The sequence below is a fragment of the Sphaeramia orbicularis genome, chromosome 19 (genome assembly GCF_902148855.1).
Source record: "Sphaeramia orbicularis chromosome 19, fSphaOr1.1, whole genome shotgun sequence".
In the NCBI taxonomy this organism is placed as follows: Eukaryota; Metazoa; Chordata; class Actinopteri; order Kurtiformes; family Apogonidae; genus Sphaeramia; species Sphaeramia orbicularis.
In genome coordinates, this window is record NC_043975.1 from 49,300,904 (window position 1) to 49,318,852 (window position 17,949).

Genomic DNA, 17,949 nt, shown 5'->3' on the forward strand with positions numbered 1-17,949 from the left:
GTCCTGGCCAAGATGGGCAGCAGCAAATATAACACACAGTTATAAGATTCCATGGTTAAAACACATATAACACACACATTTGACAATAGTTAGTAATAATGTTTACAAGCAGATTAAGAAAAACAAGTGCAAGTTTTGGAGTCAGGAGAACCCAAGAACTCTCAGTTTGGATTTAAAAGCGCTCAAAGAAATGAACTCACTTAGTTTCAGTCTTTGTGCAGCTGATTCCAATATAAGGTTCAGAGTAAACAAAAGCCCTTTGACCCAGTTCTGTACGGACCTATGGAACAGAAAACAATACATGATCATTTGTACTGAGAGAATAAAAATCAGAATTTCTCTTCATAATTAATGTACAAATGTAGAACGGAAAGAGGCCAAGTATTGTCTAATACACAGGTGTCAAACATATGGCCCAGGGGCCAAAACCGGCCCGCCAAAGGGTCCAATCCGGCCCCGTAGGATGAATTGGTGAAATGCAAAAATTACACTCAAGATATTAACAGTCAATCCTTTTATTTTAGGGACCATATAAAGCCCTACTTCAGTCTCAAGTGGGTCAGATCAGTCAAATACTACCATAAATACCTACAAATAATGACAATTCAAAATTTTTTCTCTTTGTTTTAGTGTAAAAAAGTGAAATTACATGGAAATGTGTAAATTTACAAACTAGCCTTACACAAAAAATATGAAAAACTAGAAATGTGTTAAGAGAAGTAAGTGCAATTGTACTAATATTCTGCCAGTTACTAGATATTTTGTAAATTTGCAGATCCATTGTGATCTGTAAGTTGTAATGCACATTTACAAATGATCATCAGAGGCAAAATATAATTAAAACTGCACTTATTTTTCTGAATAAATTACAGTTTTTTCATGGTTGTTCATGTTATTCACATTTTCAAAAGGACAGTTTATAGATGTAAATCTTTCCATAATGTAATTTTACTTTTTTCACTATAAAACACATTGAAATTTTTGGAGTTGACATTATTTATATATTATTATGTTATTAATTCACTGGTCCGGCCCACTTCAGATCATACTGGGAGGATATGGCCCCTGAACTAAAATGAGTTTGACACCCCGGCTCTAATATATAAACATGTAGCAAAGACTGACCCTCTGGTGGATGGAGCAGGACATCCTACCCCCGAGTACAACTCACAACAGTGTCGACACTTTACAATGTACACTTTGCAAAAAACGTCTGGTTACTTCCAGATATAAAAAGTACAGCTCCCAAGGCTTGATCACAATTCAGAATGAATAAAGGATAAGTTGACATTACTGCTTTGTTTACAGAACATACTATGCATTACGGTCATATTTCACAACACAATATACACTTTAATCTTAACTAGCCCTAAGGCTTTTTCTACTTGGTAGTAGGCCTACTAGTAGTTCGTACAGGAAAATGCGTACATGCATGTAGAATACTTGCCATGCAGTTATATTAGTTTTAACTGTATTATAATAATACATTCCATACCTTCTGTGGCTGCTCGTTTGTTTTTCATGCAGACCCAAATGCTGCTGGAATAGACAGCTGTCTCTTCATGATCATTAGACTTTAGTTCAGATTTAACTCCCTCAATTATAAAAACACTAGTCATAAATGGTGCGTGCGCAGTAGACCCACCCCCTCCTCCAATACAGGGTATGCACATACATCACTTCCCCCCCAGGCCACGCCCCTCTCAGTCAGACTGAGTGTCTTAAACCAACCGGTTCAACATGACGGAGTATAGCAGTAAACACAGCCAGAGAAAAGGAGCATGGGAAATCTGAAATTAAATGAAGGACAGTTGGACTGGACATGGATCTGTACGAGCTACCAAAGAACAAGTGGTCCATGAACACTGACATGTGGACACACATGGAGGATCCAGACCGGATCCAGGGGGGAGGGGGTCAGCGCTATTTAGACCTGAAACTAATATACATGGTTTCATCAGGACTGACAACCAGGGTCCAAAACTAGGACCAGAACCAGCTGATCCAAAGGCTCCAGAACTAGGACCAGAACCAGCTGATCCAAAGGGTCCAAAACTAGGACCAGAACCAGCTGATCCAAAGGCTCCAAAACTAGGGCCCAGAACCAGCTGATCCAAAGGGTCTAAAACTAGGGCCCAGAACCAGCTGATCCAAAGGCTCCAAAACTAGGGCCCAGAACCAGCTGATCCAAAGGGTCCAAAACTAGGACCCAGAACCAGCTGATCCAAAGGCTCCAAAACTAGGGCCCAGAACCAGCTGATCCAAAGGGTCTAAAACTAGGGCCCAGAACCAGCTGATCCAAAGGCTCCAAAACTAGGACCAGAACCAGCTGATCCAAAGGTCATTTCCAGTAGGTCGTGGACTGACCCCAGTGAATCTATGCAGGATCTACTTGGACTGAGCAGATTTACTGAGTCTAGTTCAGATCCAGTCCTTTATCCAACACAGATACTACTGCTGTGGACCAGCAGGGCACCACTGCATTCTGGGAAATTAGCAGATTTACACCACCTGGTTTAAATTAACACATTATTCTGATAATATTATGGCTTTATTGTCTTTATTGTAAAATGACTTTAATCTCATAAACAAATTACATTTTTGTTCAATTTTGAGTTTTTTTATAACTACGACTTTATTCTCGTAACATTGTGATTCTTTTTGTATTTGACTTTATTATCATAAAATCACAGGTTTTATCATGATATTTTATGACTTTATACTGGTAGTGCCCAGTGTTTTTCTTTTCTTCTGTGGTCCTAATACTCCGTCGTAGCTTTATTCTCCAATTCTCCCGTATTTGTAAAACTAGGTTAGCCTCAGTTTCAGTTCGTTTACTAATCATGTAGGAGCACAAGGTTCACAGTCACAAAATGAGACAAAAACCAGGAAAGATCTGATCATGAAACCAAGAGCTGCACTAAGAAGGACCGTTAGCCAAAACAATAGGTCATTTCAGGTCTGATTGGACCCAAAAATACAGCAGAAATGAATGTTAGCTGACACCAAACAGGATCCACAGATCTAGGTTTGGTTTCCTGGATTTGTGGATCCATCTCCTTCTCTTTTCTTTGTCTTTCGGTGTCTGTAAAACGATAGCTCCCTCTGCTTTAAGAACCTGAAAATACAATCAATCTCACAACAGCTCTGCCCCATTTTTTATTGAATATTGTTCTTCAGTTCAGACAGTATTGAAGCCAACGCTGTCACTCATCTCCCTCTTTCTGCCACTCAGTGGGTGGAACCACCGTGACTTCCTCTAGCGGTGACATCATGCGCATACCCTCTATACAAGAGATAGGAGAACCTCAGGGCGCAAAAGGTAGTGCCCAACCACCAAGACAAACTGTTAGCAAATAGGTCAGCTTGATGCAGGACTATAAAGTAGCTCAGTGGGTAAAGCTTCGAACTGCTCTATGGAAGTCCTGGGTTTGACTCCCAGCCAAAACGGCAATTTTTTCCAGCAGATTTTCAAACGGGGGGGTCCTGTAGGTAAATCCGCCATTGCATTATAAAGAGTATTGCACACCTGGGCTAACACAGATGAGTTGAATGTGGATGATCGTCGTCCTTGGGGGGTGTTACCAGCTCAGTGTCTCTGCATGATGCGGCCTTAAGGATCCTACATATTTCCTTCCTTTTCTCTCCATCCTCTTCTGTGTTTCTCCAGTTATGCTTCTCCTGCAGCAAGAAATGCAAACACCCCCCCCCCCCCCCCCTTCTCCTAACCCTTTCATATGACTCCCCTGACGCTCTTTGTGCATGTCTATGAGTGTACATTTGTGTGTATTTCCATATGTCTTGTGGTGAACCACGCTCAGGGCCTCTTTGTGACCAGTAGCAGTTACACAGAGTGTACGACGGAGGGAGGATGAGGAGGTTTCTCCGAATAGCAGGGAAGGCGGTGCTTTCAGAGGCCTGTGGTCAAATGTTATGAATGTTAAAACAGTATGGCGTCAGATGTGTGTGTCAGGATCTGGTTAGCTCCACACTGTAAAAAAAAAAAAAAAAAAAAGTGGAAAAAAAGGTAATATTCTGGGCTGGGGTGCCACAATAATACTGTTAAATAACGGAAAATAACCATCTCATAAAAATTTGGTAATTTTCCATAATTAAAATATAGTTTTTTGCCCTAACTTTACATGAGATTTTGCATATTTTTTTGACTTTTTAATGTTTAATAAAGAATATTTTCATGTATTAAAACAGTCAAATTACTTATCAATATATATGTAAATAATTTTCAGTGAGACTCAGTTGTCCAATCCACTGATAAAAACTGTATTTGGACAGTTTATCAGTGCTTATACATGTTATACATTCACAAAAATACATTTATTCAACATTTTTGTTGTGAAACCTCCTGTAATTACACAAGATATTTGTCAATTAACAAACAAGTCTGGTTCAACTGACAGAACTAATACTTCTGTTATGGTTAATTGTCAGTAATTTTATCATTTTATTTTATTTTATTTTTTTACAGTATTAAACTTTAAATTAACAATTTAATCTTATAAATAGAAAAAAAATATTTGTGAAGTTATGATACATTTGCAAATGTATTTTCTGTGAAAAAAGAAAAAAATGTCTTTTAAAAAATTGAAATTTTATGGTTATTCACAGTTAAAGTTTTTTCATGTTATTTTACATTTGACATGTAAAATCACAGTCTATTTTTGTAATTTCATTGATATTTTCCTGTATTTTGAAAATACAGGAAAAATCTATAAGATAAACTGAAAATTCTGTTAAATTACAGATTTTTTTTTACAGTGTACATAGTAGTGGACAATGTTTGCATCTAGAGCTGCAGCTATGGATTATTTTTGCAATTAATCTACCAATCAATTTGATTAAATTAAAAGATTATCTTAATATCTTTATATTTTATTGCTTATTTTTCCATTGTTTGTTTCTTGTCATTTTCATTGCATGTCTTTTAGCCTTTTGTCTGTTTTTGCCTTGTTGCATCGCAGTCATTTATGTTTTACATGTTAATTATTTTAATTTTGTTACATCTGTTACGATGTTGTCACTTTCTGTTACATTTTTTACATTGTTTTAGTCTTATTGTGACTTTTATTATCATTTTCCTCTTTTTGCTGTTTTTTGTCCTGTCATTTCTATCTTGTTAGCCTGCATATTTTACTTTTTTTATGTTGTGTCTCACATTGTTTTCATCTTATGTCTTTTATATTGTTTTCATTTTGTTGCGTGTTTTACATTGTTTTTGTCTGATGACATCTTTTTCATGCCATATTTTTGGTCATTTTTCTCTTTTTTGTGGTGTTGATCATATGTATTTTAGTGGTTTTTGTCGTGTTCCATTTTTTTTGTGTTGTTTTCATTTTGTTGCCTTTTATACACTGTTTTTCTCTTGTTGCAGCTTATGCTCATTTTCATGTTATATCTTCATCTTTATCTTTATCTTACAAAAACTCTTCTGATCTCTATAGTTCATTGTTTTCAATTTGTTGCATCTTTTTACTTTTTTGAATAACTTGGATTGTACTTTATTTTGCCATTTTAGATTTAATGTCGCAATATCATTATTATTATTTTTAAAAGCAGTGAAGGCTACATTTTTGTACACAGATAAATAATTTTATTACTGATAAATGGTTGAAGATATTTTTTATCATTTTAACTAGGAATGGGTAATATACATTGTGACTATTTTGATAGATTGTGGTATGAGTCATAACTTTAGTGAGAAGGACAAATTTGACTTTGTCTTTTCAGTGCAAAGAAATCTAAAAATGATAATAATAATGATAGCTGGGTTCTGAAGCAAATGAGTGTATTTCCTTACATCTGGAGAATATGATTTGTAGGATCATCCATGTTTGTATGCGATAACTCCATCTCTACTGGTCTTTTGTGGCATATTTTTCCTTTATTGAAAATCTGCAGCTGCTATAATCTGGATATTGACCTTTGTCATTATGTGGTTGTAATAATATTCTGATTAATTATTCAGTATGTGTCAGTAAATTGATTATTTTGTGGGTGCTGATCTGCTTAAATAAGCCATTTGAAGATGTCACCTTTGGCTCTGAGAAATGATGACAGATTGTGCAAGTTGGACATTTTCTAGACAACAATTAATCAAGATTTGAATAAATGACAAATGGGCCATGTGATCAATGCAACCCTCATTAAGTAGATGTGATAGGTGCGACACATTGAGTACAGCTCTTTCATCAGTGTGGCCTCACACACCCAAACATCCCAATGCAGTGTTTCGTACAGAAGGATGAACTGGAAAAAGAGAATCAGTGCTGATATCTGCTGACACTCCTAGCAGAGGTATCGAAATCATCAGAACAAAGACAGGTTCCATTACTCATTCAAGCCAAAGTTTCACTTCAGTTTATGGCACTGTAAAGTTTCTAACTGTTGTTCTGACATAATAAATACTTCCACAAGTATTGAGCTATGACTTTCTGGCTCTCTGGTTTCTAAATCTATTGGATATCCTTTATAAAACTGGGGAAGTTTTAAATTATAAAGCCCTGCGTACCATTTATAGTTCAATTTTTCAACCTTATTGGTCTTACTGTGTGGAGCTATGGGGATCCACCTTCAAAACAATCACTAATCCAATAATTCTACTGCAGAAACAAGCCGTACCTATCATATATAAAGCTGATCGTTACGTGCACACAACTCCACTGTTTCTAAATTCTCACGTTATGAAATTCAATGACTTGTTTTATTACAAAACTGTGCAAATACTGTTCAGAGCCAAACAAAGATCACTCTCAGACTGTTCAAAAGTTATTTTCGATACAGGAAAGCAGGTATGATTTGAAAGGTGTTTGTATGTTTACTGTACAAAAAGATCTTAAATGTATAAAAAGAAGATGTATTTCTATTTCTGTTTTTGGTGTTAAATTATTGAATGACATAAATATACATTTAAAGATATGCAATTCACCAAAATATTGGTTTGTAAAGATATTTTTAGGGAAACAAGAAGGAATGATTTTTTATGTTTTGACTGGTAGAATAAAAGTGATTTTGATTTTAATGTACCTGAGGTATATACAAGCATTTAGCCTCTGCTTTTCACAGAATTTTTCTGACAGAATTCACAGTCAGTTGACCTAAAATTAGGGCTGAACGATATGGACAAAATTTCATATCTCAATATCCATGCCAGATATCTCAATATCGATACGATACAATATGATATGACTACGGGTTCGGTGAAAACCAAGCACTTTTCAGAAAAATACAAACATCATAATACAAAAGAATGTGGAAAGTGCAGTTTTATTCATAAGAACTCACTGCCAGTCATCAACATTAGCATAAACTACGAATAAATAAATTACAAATCAAACATTTTACTGCAGCTCTGCTTTACCAATAAATAACAAATATATGCAGCAGCTGGTGGAAGGGGAAACATTGAAAGTGCATCGAGGTGCAACATGTTCTATTCTTCTAAAGACAAAGACTGTTTGCAGAAAATGCATTTGCTTCTCACAGAACAGAGGTAGTTACAGCACAACTTCTACAGACTCTTTGCCAGGAACACTAGTTTGCTAACCATGTCTGGCTTCAGACAGGACCTCTCACAACTCACAATGTTGCCTGATGCACTACAGATTCTCTCTGAGGCAGAGCTGGTGGCCTGCATCCACAAGGAGTTTCTTGCCATGTTGCTAAGCCGGGGAAAGTTGACTTTGTGAGTTCTCCACCACAGAAGGGGGTCCTCTTCGTTGTCAGTTGTGGAGGACTGCATGTAGGCGCTCAGCTCAGCTTCTACAGCAGCAGTGGGATCGATATATTGTTGCTTTTTCGATATTAATATCTTGAATGTTCATATCTAGATATAGATGCGATAACGCTATATCTTTCAGCCCTACTTAAAATCAGCCTCAGTGTTTGTATTTTCTGTGTTATGGATAATGACTGAATAAACATAAATCTAAACCTAACCTAGTGTCTCTTGTAAAACAGGGTGAACAACAGGAAGCATGTGTTCAGTATTTTTGTAACTTCCCCATAAAAACCAAGTAGTAACTTCCAAGGCTGAAACATGAAACTGATGCATCAGTGTCAAAACGTTACTTAGCCACTGAAGACTCACTCCAAAAACAAGTCCGTCCTCATAGAACATTACAATGAAAATGATCACATACACTTCTTTCTCGTCACAGTCCCATAAGGCAGTGTGTTGCATTCATGACTGTTTCATCTATAGTAGTGAATAAGGAACTGATTGAGGATTTCTCTGACAGCGAATTTGCTGCTGAGTCACACCTTTGAAGCTTCAGTTTATTAAAATGTTTCTCTGACAGACAGCTCTATTGTAGTTGTGATTAAAGTGACTTTACTGAGATCATCAGAGGATTCTATGATGACATTTACCAGTACTTGATTACAATATCCTGTCAGTTAGCATAACTTCGCTACATTAGCTAGTATTGATTCAAATTGGATTGTAAGTCAGCTAGCTTGCTATTTAGCTTAGCTAGTAATACTTGAGTTTATACTCATGCAAAGTTGACATTAAATGTATGAATTGTACATGTATGTGTGAGAATTTAAGTAGTTTTGATTATTTGGTGGTGTTTAACATGACAGTGTTTGTAAGTTAGCGTTAGCCCTGTGAATTTCTGTGCCAGCTCTAGCCTCGAATCCAAATATAGGCACAAAATGATGAAATGGTGACATCTCAGAAGCTTTGTGCACTGTTCACTGTTTTTACAGTGCAACTTTTAATTTCTGTTTCAGAGTTTTTGTATGGTTTAAACAGTTCATTTTCATGGTGTTGACTGATGTTTATTTTAGGATTTGGATAGTACAGGACATGCTCAATGTGAGAAAAATCTGCAGTGTGTTCAATATTATTCAAAGCACATGAATAGATATCTGTCATATATTCATATTGTGATTCCAATAACTGAATAATAATGAACATACTGCATATGATGCATATGATATTTAACATCCATGGGTGGATGGAACATTGTTACCTCCTCCAGGAGGTATTGTGGTCACTTTGCTTTGTGTATTTGTTTGTTTGTTTGTTAGTAACTTTACGGGAAAACTATTTCAACCATCTTTCCCAAATCTTCCCCACAGATAGGCCTAGGCCCTGGGACCAACCCATTACATTTTGGGCCAAGTAGGACAAAGTTCAAGGTCATAACATCTACAATTTTCCTAGCTGTCATCATTGAGACATTTTCAAAAATTCATCAAAAATGCAAAGAGACTCTGATTAGCCTCCAATTTGATCCACCTGTAGCTTAGAACAATATCTTGTATCTGGCACAAAATTGTCCACATCCACTGTGGAATGTGGACTCTGTGGACATTTACATTTAACACTGAAAATCCCATTTACCACACATTTTTCATTATAACTCAACAAATACTGATTGGAATTGAATATAATTTGACAAACACATGACTGGTACCAAGCTTCAACTTTTTCTGCTGTATGGAACAACCTGGAAACTGTTGAATTTTAACAGAAATAGTCGATCCACACATGCACACCGTTTGGGGTGCATGGCGGAGGTTTGCGTTCTCTGAACACTTGGTTAATCTATTTATTACAACACTCTGTTAAATCTGAGGGGAGGGGATTTCATCTGATTGACCAGTGAGTTTTCCATTCATGATATCTTTTCTCTGTTATGTCTGTTATATATTCATATTGTGATTCCAACTGTAATGTGATTCTAAAAGAGCACTAGACAACACCTGGTCAGCTGTTGATCTGTACCTGGGGCTCATTTCTGGGTTAATTTGTGAACGCACCCTTCAACGCAAATGGCGAGCTAACGACAAGTCTGTGTCTCCAATTCCTTTTTCTTTAATCTTTTCTTTGTGGTGTTGTTGCTGAACTTTCTATCTTTCTCTCTCATTTCTTTTTCCTGGTCATTTTCTGTGTCTCAGCTTTGCTTCTCACTTTCTTCCCGTCGCCCAGTCCATCCCTTACTTTGACGTCTTCATTTGCACAGACAGAATCGAAGCCTGCGTGTGATACAGTGACTCAGCTGTACCTTCACTAAACACCCACGGATGCTGCTGCTGTGGCACATTGCATCATAGAGACTTAGACAAACCTGACTTCTTTTTTTTTTTTTGCATATTGTCTTTGAGCCGCTGATAAGACTGTCAGTTTTTTTTTATTTTTTTTTTTTACATCTGTCAGTGTGTATAGTCATGTGGTCATGTTGGCAGGAATCTACCATATGGTTTTTTAGAGTTAATGTTTCAGTCAGTGCACATGCCAAGAATTTGTTATCTCTCTCTGTTAAGCTTGTTGTAAGACAGGCTTTTTAAATAAATATGATTTGAAAATATGGTCAAAAATTGTCATTTCAGTCAATATCTACAATTATGTTAAATGTCTTCTGTATTTAAATGCTATTGTGTTGTCCTGAGTGAAAGTGAAAAAATCATGAGATGAAAAGAGTGTATTAAGACAAAATTAGGAAAATAATGCAAAAGGAATAACACAAAAAGATGCAACATGATGCTAATGGCATAAAAGATACAAGGAACGACTTATCAAGACAAAAACAACAACAACAAAAAAATCATAAGGCGATAACCTCAGAAAAGTACAAGATTGAAAGGACATAAAGTAAAAAATGCAACAATATACTGTACAAAAGATACAAAAACATCAACAGAAAGATGAAAAACACTCCAGTCTGTAATTATATTATGTATGTATTATTTATTTTGCAGTTTTTAAAAAAATCCTAATTCAAAGGACAGTGCAACAGTAAATCAAAATACACAAAATGAGTGTGTCAGTCAACATCAATAATTAAAATAACATGAAAGTCATGACATCAAAGAGAATGTTAAAAATATGATCACGACAAAATAGTTTTTAAATGTCAAAGAAATAATGATTAAATGAAATAAAACAACAGGAGCCTGTGTGTGATCATCCCGTCACAGGAGTCTGGTGATGTCACTAACCATGACTACCTCTGAATATGAATCAGATCTGTGCAGCCTGTTTCCTGTCACTAGGATAAATAGGATTTCCCCACAATCATATTTCCTTCTCTCCCTTCATGAGCAGGGACTTTCTCAGCCAGGGTCCTTTGTAATATCTGCTTCATTTACTTTCCTTCTATTTGCCCTTTAACAGCTCTTGTGTATTTATAGGCTGAACTGTAATTCTGAGCGTCCCTTTGTTTGCAGCGTCTTGTGATAAGGCTTTGTCATATTTTCATTTCGTCTCGCCTCTCCTCTGCGTTGTGTCCTTCTCTCCTCCAACTCTCGTCCTTCTGCCTCCCCTGTGTCATCTCTCTCTCCTTCTGTGTCCACAGAGCCGGACTGGGCGTCGCTGACTTTGGGCGTGTTTGTTTGTCAGGCCTGTTCGCTCCTTCACCGGAGCATCCCACATATCAGCCGTGTCAAGTCGGTGCAGGACACATGGGATGCCAGTGAAGTGGAGGTACGGCAACGAAGGCAACACATGCAGAAAATGCACTTGAAAATCTAAAATACATACACAGCACAAAAACATCCTTCTTCGTAGTGCACAGTGACGTCTTACATGAGTCCATACACAGTTATGTGCCTTACAAATACACATTTTCATTTAATTTTCCATATCCATAAAGGTTATGAATACCCATTCCTACAGACATACACCGTAAAAAAATCTGTAATTTAACAGAATTTTCACTGTTTATTTTACAGATTTTTCCTGTATTTTTAAGATACAAGAAAATATCAATGAAATGACAAAAACAGACTGTGATTTTACACGTCAAATGGAAAATAACATGAAAAAACTGTAACTGTGAATAACCCAAAAATTTCAATTTTTTAACAGAATTTTTTTCTTTTCTCACAGAAAAATACAGTTAAATACATTTGCAAATGTATCGTAATTTCACAAATATTTCTTTTCTATATATGAGATTAAACTGTTTATTGAAAGTTTAATACTGTAAAAAAAAAAAAAGAGATAAAATTAATGACAATTAACCGTAAAAGAAGTATTTGTTCTGTAAGTTGAACCAGACTTGTTTGTTAACTGACAAATATATTGTGTAATTACAGGAGGTTTCACAACAAAAATGTTGAATAAATGTATTTTTGTGAATGTATAACATATATAAGCACTGATAAACTGTCCAAATACAGTTTTTATCAGTGGATTGAACAACTGAGTCTCATTGAAAATTATTTATATATATATATATATATATATATATATATATATATATATATATATATATATATATATATATATATATATATTTTTTTTTTTTTTTTTATAGGGAATTTGATTGTTTTAATACATGTAAATATTCTTTATTAAACATTAAAAAGTAAAAAAAAAAAAAAGCAAAATCTCATGTAAAGTTAGGGCAAAAAACTGTATTTTAATTATGGAAAATTACCGTATTTTTATGAGATGATTATTTTCCGTTATTTTACAGTAATTTTTCAGCACCCCTGCTGCCGGAATAATACCGTTTTTTTACTGTTTTTTTTTTTTTTTTTTTTTTTTTTTACAGTGTATAATATGACATACTGAACACACAGTAAGCAAAGATTCTAAAATTATACCATTATCTTGTTGTTCTTCCAATGGAAATGACCGATTCAGAGACATTAACAATTTAACACAACATTAAGTATGAAGAGGAAATGTATCAAGGTAAATTGTTTATTTAGCTATTTTTAAAATCACATATAATGGTAGTGCTTGTTAATACATACTGTTATATATGTTATCTCAACATGGTAAACTCAGTTGTTTCCATTTGTTTCTTTTACATGAAGTTAGGATTGGTTTTATTATAAATAAAATATAATAAAACCAAACAAACAAACAACTCAAAGTCAATAGGGTTAAAGATCCAGTGTGTAAGATTTAGGCTTTTTAAGAGGATTTAAATGCAAAAATGGAATACAGTAGTCATATTTATCATTTCATTAGTGTATAATCGAATGAAAATGAGAGTTGTGTTTTAGTTTAGACCTTAGAATGAGCTGTTTATATCTATAGCCACCTCGGGTGAGGGTGGAAGGAATAATAATAATAGTAATAATAATAATCGGCTAAAATTTGCTTAGAGTTCTTATTTGTGTCTTTGTGCATAAGAAATCAATCTAAGTGAATCCCCACAGGAACTTTGTGTTGCAAGTTCTGCAAATGTACAGGATTTCAGTTCCGTTCAACATGTTGATGCTCATATGAACTATGTTTTCAGCTCAAAAATGTCCAGTTTCATCACAATTAATGCTATATTTTCATGTCACAAATGGCCAAGTTATATTTGAACTGAATTTACCTGAAAAACAAATATTCTATTCTTTTAGATTCCCCAGTTTTTCTTCCCAGATTCTCTCCTACATATCACATGTTTTATTTGTACAGGTTCAGTCTGGAGTATGGTGCTGATCCATCCTGCTGATGTTCCACCAATACATACATGAAGAATGGCACACAGCACTGTTTACATCAACAGTTTTACAATAAGAAGCATTTTTATAAAGAAATAACAATTCTAGATTGTTCTTTCCTCTGTAGTCTGATGCTAAACTATCCAATAAATAATAGTGCTCCTAGTTTTTGCACAGGGATCATTAGTGTAAACGCTGACATGGCTGCAGAGCATCAGTATGATGGGATCCACAACAACCATGTCACATCCGTCCACTGACACATTTAGTGTTTTTGTGTCAGCTGGGATTGTTTTAGATCCACAATACCAACATTTATGAAGAAGAGGAGAATTAGCAATAGGAAGTCTATAAGTTTATTCCTAATAAAGTACTGGTACTGACCAGAGCATCATGGGTAATGTCACGTCCGTCCACCAGCGACAGTTTTCACATACACGTGCTATTCCAAATCCAATATTTATGAAAATAGAGCTTCCACTGTCAGAGAATATCAGTAGTCTGTGCACAAATGGATTAGCATTATTTACACACAGTTCTATGCATTTCTTGCAACTTTTTTTTTTTGACAAAATGGCCACTCATTTGACCCCCTATGTAAATTTTAGCTGTAACACCTTTTGTCATTAGCTAAAAACTAACAACAGGTAACGATAAGTAGTTAACAGCACTTCACCAGTTATATCAGACTGAAGGCAATACATAAATAAAATGGCTATTTAACAAATCACTAGAGGCTACAGCCTGATTTTATAATTTAAAAAAAAGACAGCTAAAAGATCTTCCATCCAAGCATTTTAAAATGCGAACGCATTTTTCAGAAAATCAGCAAAATAAAATGCCAAATGAAGTGCGCTGGCATCAACTAGCATTTCAATTCAGCAAATGTTGCAGTCTCCTTATTGGTCCAGACACAGGTACACATAATAACATTTTCCATTGCTGATACTGCATTTACCTTTTCAGCATTTTTCAGCATTTGCCAGCATTTTCAAATGGAAAATGTCAATAAAAACATCTGGATGGAAACACATCTATTATGGCAGAAAAATCAGCTGCTTGTTGACCTGAATTCTCTCTTGTATCTTCATCTTTCTGCCAATAAACCCATCATTCTCCAGATAATCCTGAACTCTGACTTTTCTGTGAAGGGAGGGTATTTCCTCACAGGAATCAGTGAAATCTTATTCCATTAGTAGCAATGTTTACTCTTTTCCCTAATGCGTAAAAAAAGAAGCTGAGTTGGTCTGTGCCTTGTAAATATGCTTTCTTTTGGGAATATGTCAGCAAGAATCGGGCTCTGTGCAAGAACTGTAGAAATAGATAGATATAGTTTGTGACTGATGTGAACATTGCTGGTGGTGCTGTCTGTTGAACCGCTCATGTCAGTGCTGCAACACCACCACTGTGATGAAAAGGCCCTTGGGGTGGGGGGGTGGGGAGGGGAGGGGGGGTGATGCTGATGTGAGTCATGAGGAAAACAGGAGGTTGGAGATGTGGGAGGACACTAATTGGGATGTAATGGGGATTTGACTTAAGAGAGTGAGAGTGTTGAGGCAGTGGGCAGTGAAAATATGAACACAATAAAGAGCAGCGGTGGGAACTTGGAGGTAAAACTCAGCAGGAGCATTAAATGACTGGATGAATGGGTTTGATGGCATTGCAGAAATCAGCCTTTACTGTCTGCTTTAAATCTCATCTTCTGTAATTGTAAAATAGGGACAGTTTAGCAGATACTGAAGCTCTGGTGTTGAGATTAGCAGAGCTGTTGTAGTCCCTTTTCTAATAAAACATCTGTGAACAGAGAAGCCCTCCTGATGCCTTTACTCACTGACATTAGTCGCTTTTCCATTGACCCTCAAAATGCACGAATATAACTTGTGCATAAAAATTTGCCTAATGGGAAAACATCCATTTTGCTCAAACTCTCATTTTTTCGATGAAAAGTTTTTGGGCTGGCAAGAAGTTGTTTTTTTTTTGGGGGGGGTATAGCAAAATTGGTGTATCGCACAAAACTGCAATGGAAACACCTTTTTGCGCAACTAGAGTCACATGAACAAAAAAAGCAGATGTTGATGGATGTTAAAACAAATGAAGAAGAAGAGTTTTAAAACAAACATGGCAGGGTATGTGTGGACGCACAAGGAAACCGAATCATTTTTGAATTTAGTACGGGATAGAGGGATAAGGAACATTCTAGATTCAAAACAACAGATATTTTTGTTCATCACCATGTTTATGGAGTGACTTCTCATGACATTTTGCGATAATAAATAAACAAATCATCACATTTGTGATTTAATGAAAAAGCCGACACTACACACTTCTGTTTTTTAGACATTTAGTAAATATTGGTAAAGTTTTGCACGTATGTCCAAAGGAAAAGTGACTATTTAGGTTCAGAGATTCAAGATTCAAAGCATTTTATTATCTTGTGTACAGTAAAGAAACAGGTTTCCCAGAACTTCTTAAGAAATCTTACTTTGCCGTCCACACTGAAAGCCAGGAGAATTTAAGATGTATATAAAAAATAATAAAATAAAAAAATAGAATTTAACTAGGAAATTAAAAACAAAATGGCATTACCCCATAAAGACCCAGTGCTACTTTTGTTTCAGTTCCCAAATGACTTTTTCTCTAAATTTAACCTTTCTTGTGATTTATCACCATGTGTTATAATATGATCCTCTGTATTTTGCATTTTTTTCCAGTGAAAATCATATATTTTCCCTTTATTTAATTGACTGATCATGAAATGAGATGTTGATAAAATCTCAGATTTAAACTGAGGGTTATTATATCAAAAACAGAGAAAACTGAAGAAAAGTGACTTTTTCAGCAAATATATCATCAACTGAACATAAACCCAGTGTGTCCATCCACTGTCATTGATCCAACTCCATGGGTTTTACTGGTGAATCAATGTTGTAGAAGATGACGGTGTTTTCACGTTCACTACGGAGCCTCTGAACGTCCAAATGGGTCATATCTGATGACCATGAAAAAATGATAAACTGTATTTTACACCAAATCTTTACATGGATTAGATAGATTTACTGGTCCAGAAGTTATTAAACATTTTAGATCAGTAGATGTCTTTGATCGCCAGTGGCTGTGTGGGTCTTTATGAGTTAAGAATGAAAACTACTAGTACTAAGTAAATATATATTTACATAAATGTGCAATGTATGAGTAATTGTGCAAAACTGCCAGTGATAAATAATATGTTAAATGTGTAAAACTGCCAGAGATGAACAGTGTGATATTTGTGCAAATACTGCATGTAAGGTGCATAAAAGATTTGACAGTTGGGAATGTAAACAGTTAGTATGGCTGCTGTGGACTCCTGTCAGCTGTTCAGGAGTCTGATGGCAGAGGGAAAGACAGAGTTCCTGGATGGTCTCTGTCCTCCCACAGCTGTGGAGATTCTTCTAGGACTGAATTTAGCTTCCCATAGGGATCTTGGTTCATGTTGACTTTAAAGAGTCAGTTTCTGCAAACATTCCCTCTTAAACCCCAGAGGGTGAACAGTTAAAGTCCCCATCATGTCCTTGAACCATTCTGAGAATAACTGTCTCAAAGTAAATAAGCACTGCCTCGAACAAATGTGTGTTTTATCAAAGTGATTAACAGTAATGCATAATCATTTATTTCACACCTATCACCCAGAGCTGCATGTTAATTGGCACCACAATCATCCCTGATGTCTTCACTTTCATGATATTAATATCATGAAATTACACGTCTGAACTGTCAACTGTCAACTGTCATTTTATCAGATGTGTCAATGAGAATACTTTCTAGTCATTTCTCGTCTTGTTTAAAGCTATACCGTACGATGTGGCATTTTTACATTTTTCTTTTGTCATCTTAAAATGCTCCTAATAAGCATGTGTCAAACTAAAATGTAAAAGAAATCCACCAGGTTTTGAAACTCAAAAATGTTTAATTCTCATATATTTCTGATAAAATTCTGACCAATCATTTTATTCGGTCCGAATGAAATAATTGGCCGAACCTGACTGAGCCTCCTGTCAATCATCCATTATGTCCAGCATCCGATCCATTATCGCCGTCTACCTCTGAATCTGACGCTTCACTCGCGCTGCTTCTCCTGTCACTGACCACAGTCTACTGTGTAAGGATGTGTTTGGATAGAACTCAAATGCACATGTGGACAGAAAAAACAGATTTATGAACAGAAACAACAACTAAGGGGAACAAACAGGAGTCCGATGAATGAAGGATGGAGATAAAAGTCCAGTAGTCTGGTGTACTGGACTAAACAGACAGGTCAAAGGTCAGCTTTTATGACTGGGACTCATACAGGTACACTATATTGCCAAAAGTATTCACTCACCTGCCTTGACTCTCATATGAATGTCAGGTCCATCCCATTCCTAGTCTATGGGTTCAGTCTGACGTGGCTCCACCCTTTGCAGCTCTAACAGCTTCAGCTCTTCTGGGAAGGCTGTCCACAAGGTTTAGGAGTGTGTTCATGGGAATGTTGGACCATTCTTCCAGAAGCGCATT

General features: G+C 35.9%; 1 protein-coding gene across 1 annotated transcript in view; it reads left to right on the forward strand.

Annotated features, from left to right (window-relative positions):
* LOC115410794 (arf-GAP with dual PH domain-containing protein 1) overlaps positions 1-17,949 on the forward strand; it is a 78,802-nt gene that overhangs the window by 25,434 nt on the left and 35,419 nt on the right. Inside the window, exon 2 of the mRNA XM_030122585.1 lies at positions 11,322-11,449. Within this exon, the coding sequence (XP_029978445.1) occupies positions 11,322-11,449 (128 nt within the window). The remainder of the gene's footprint in view (positions 1-11,321; positions 11,450-17,949) is intronic.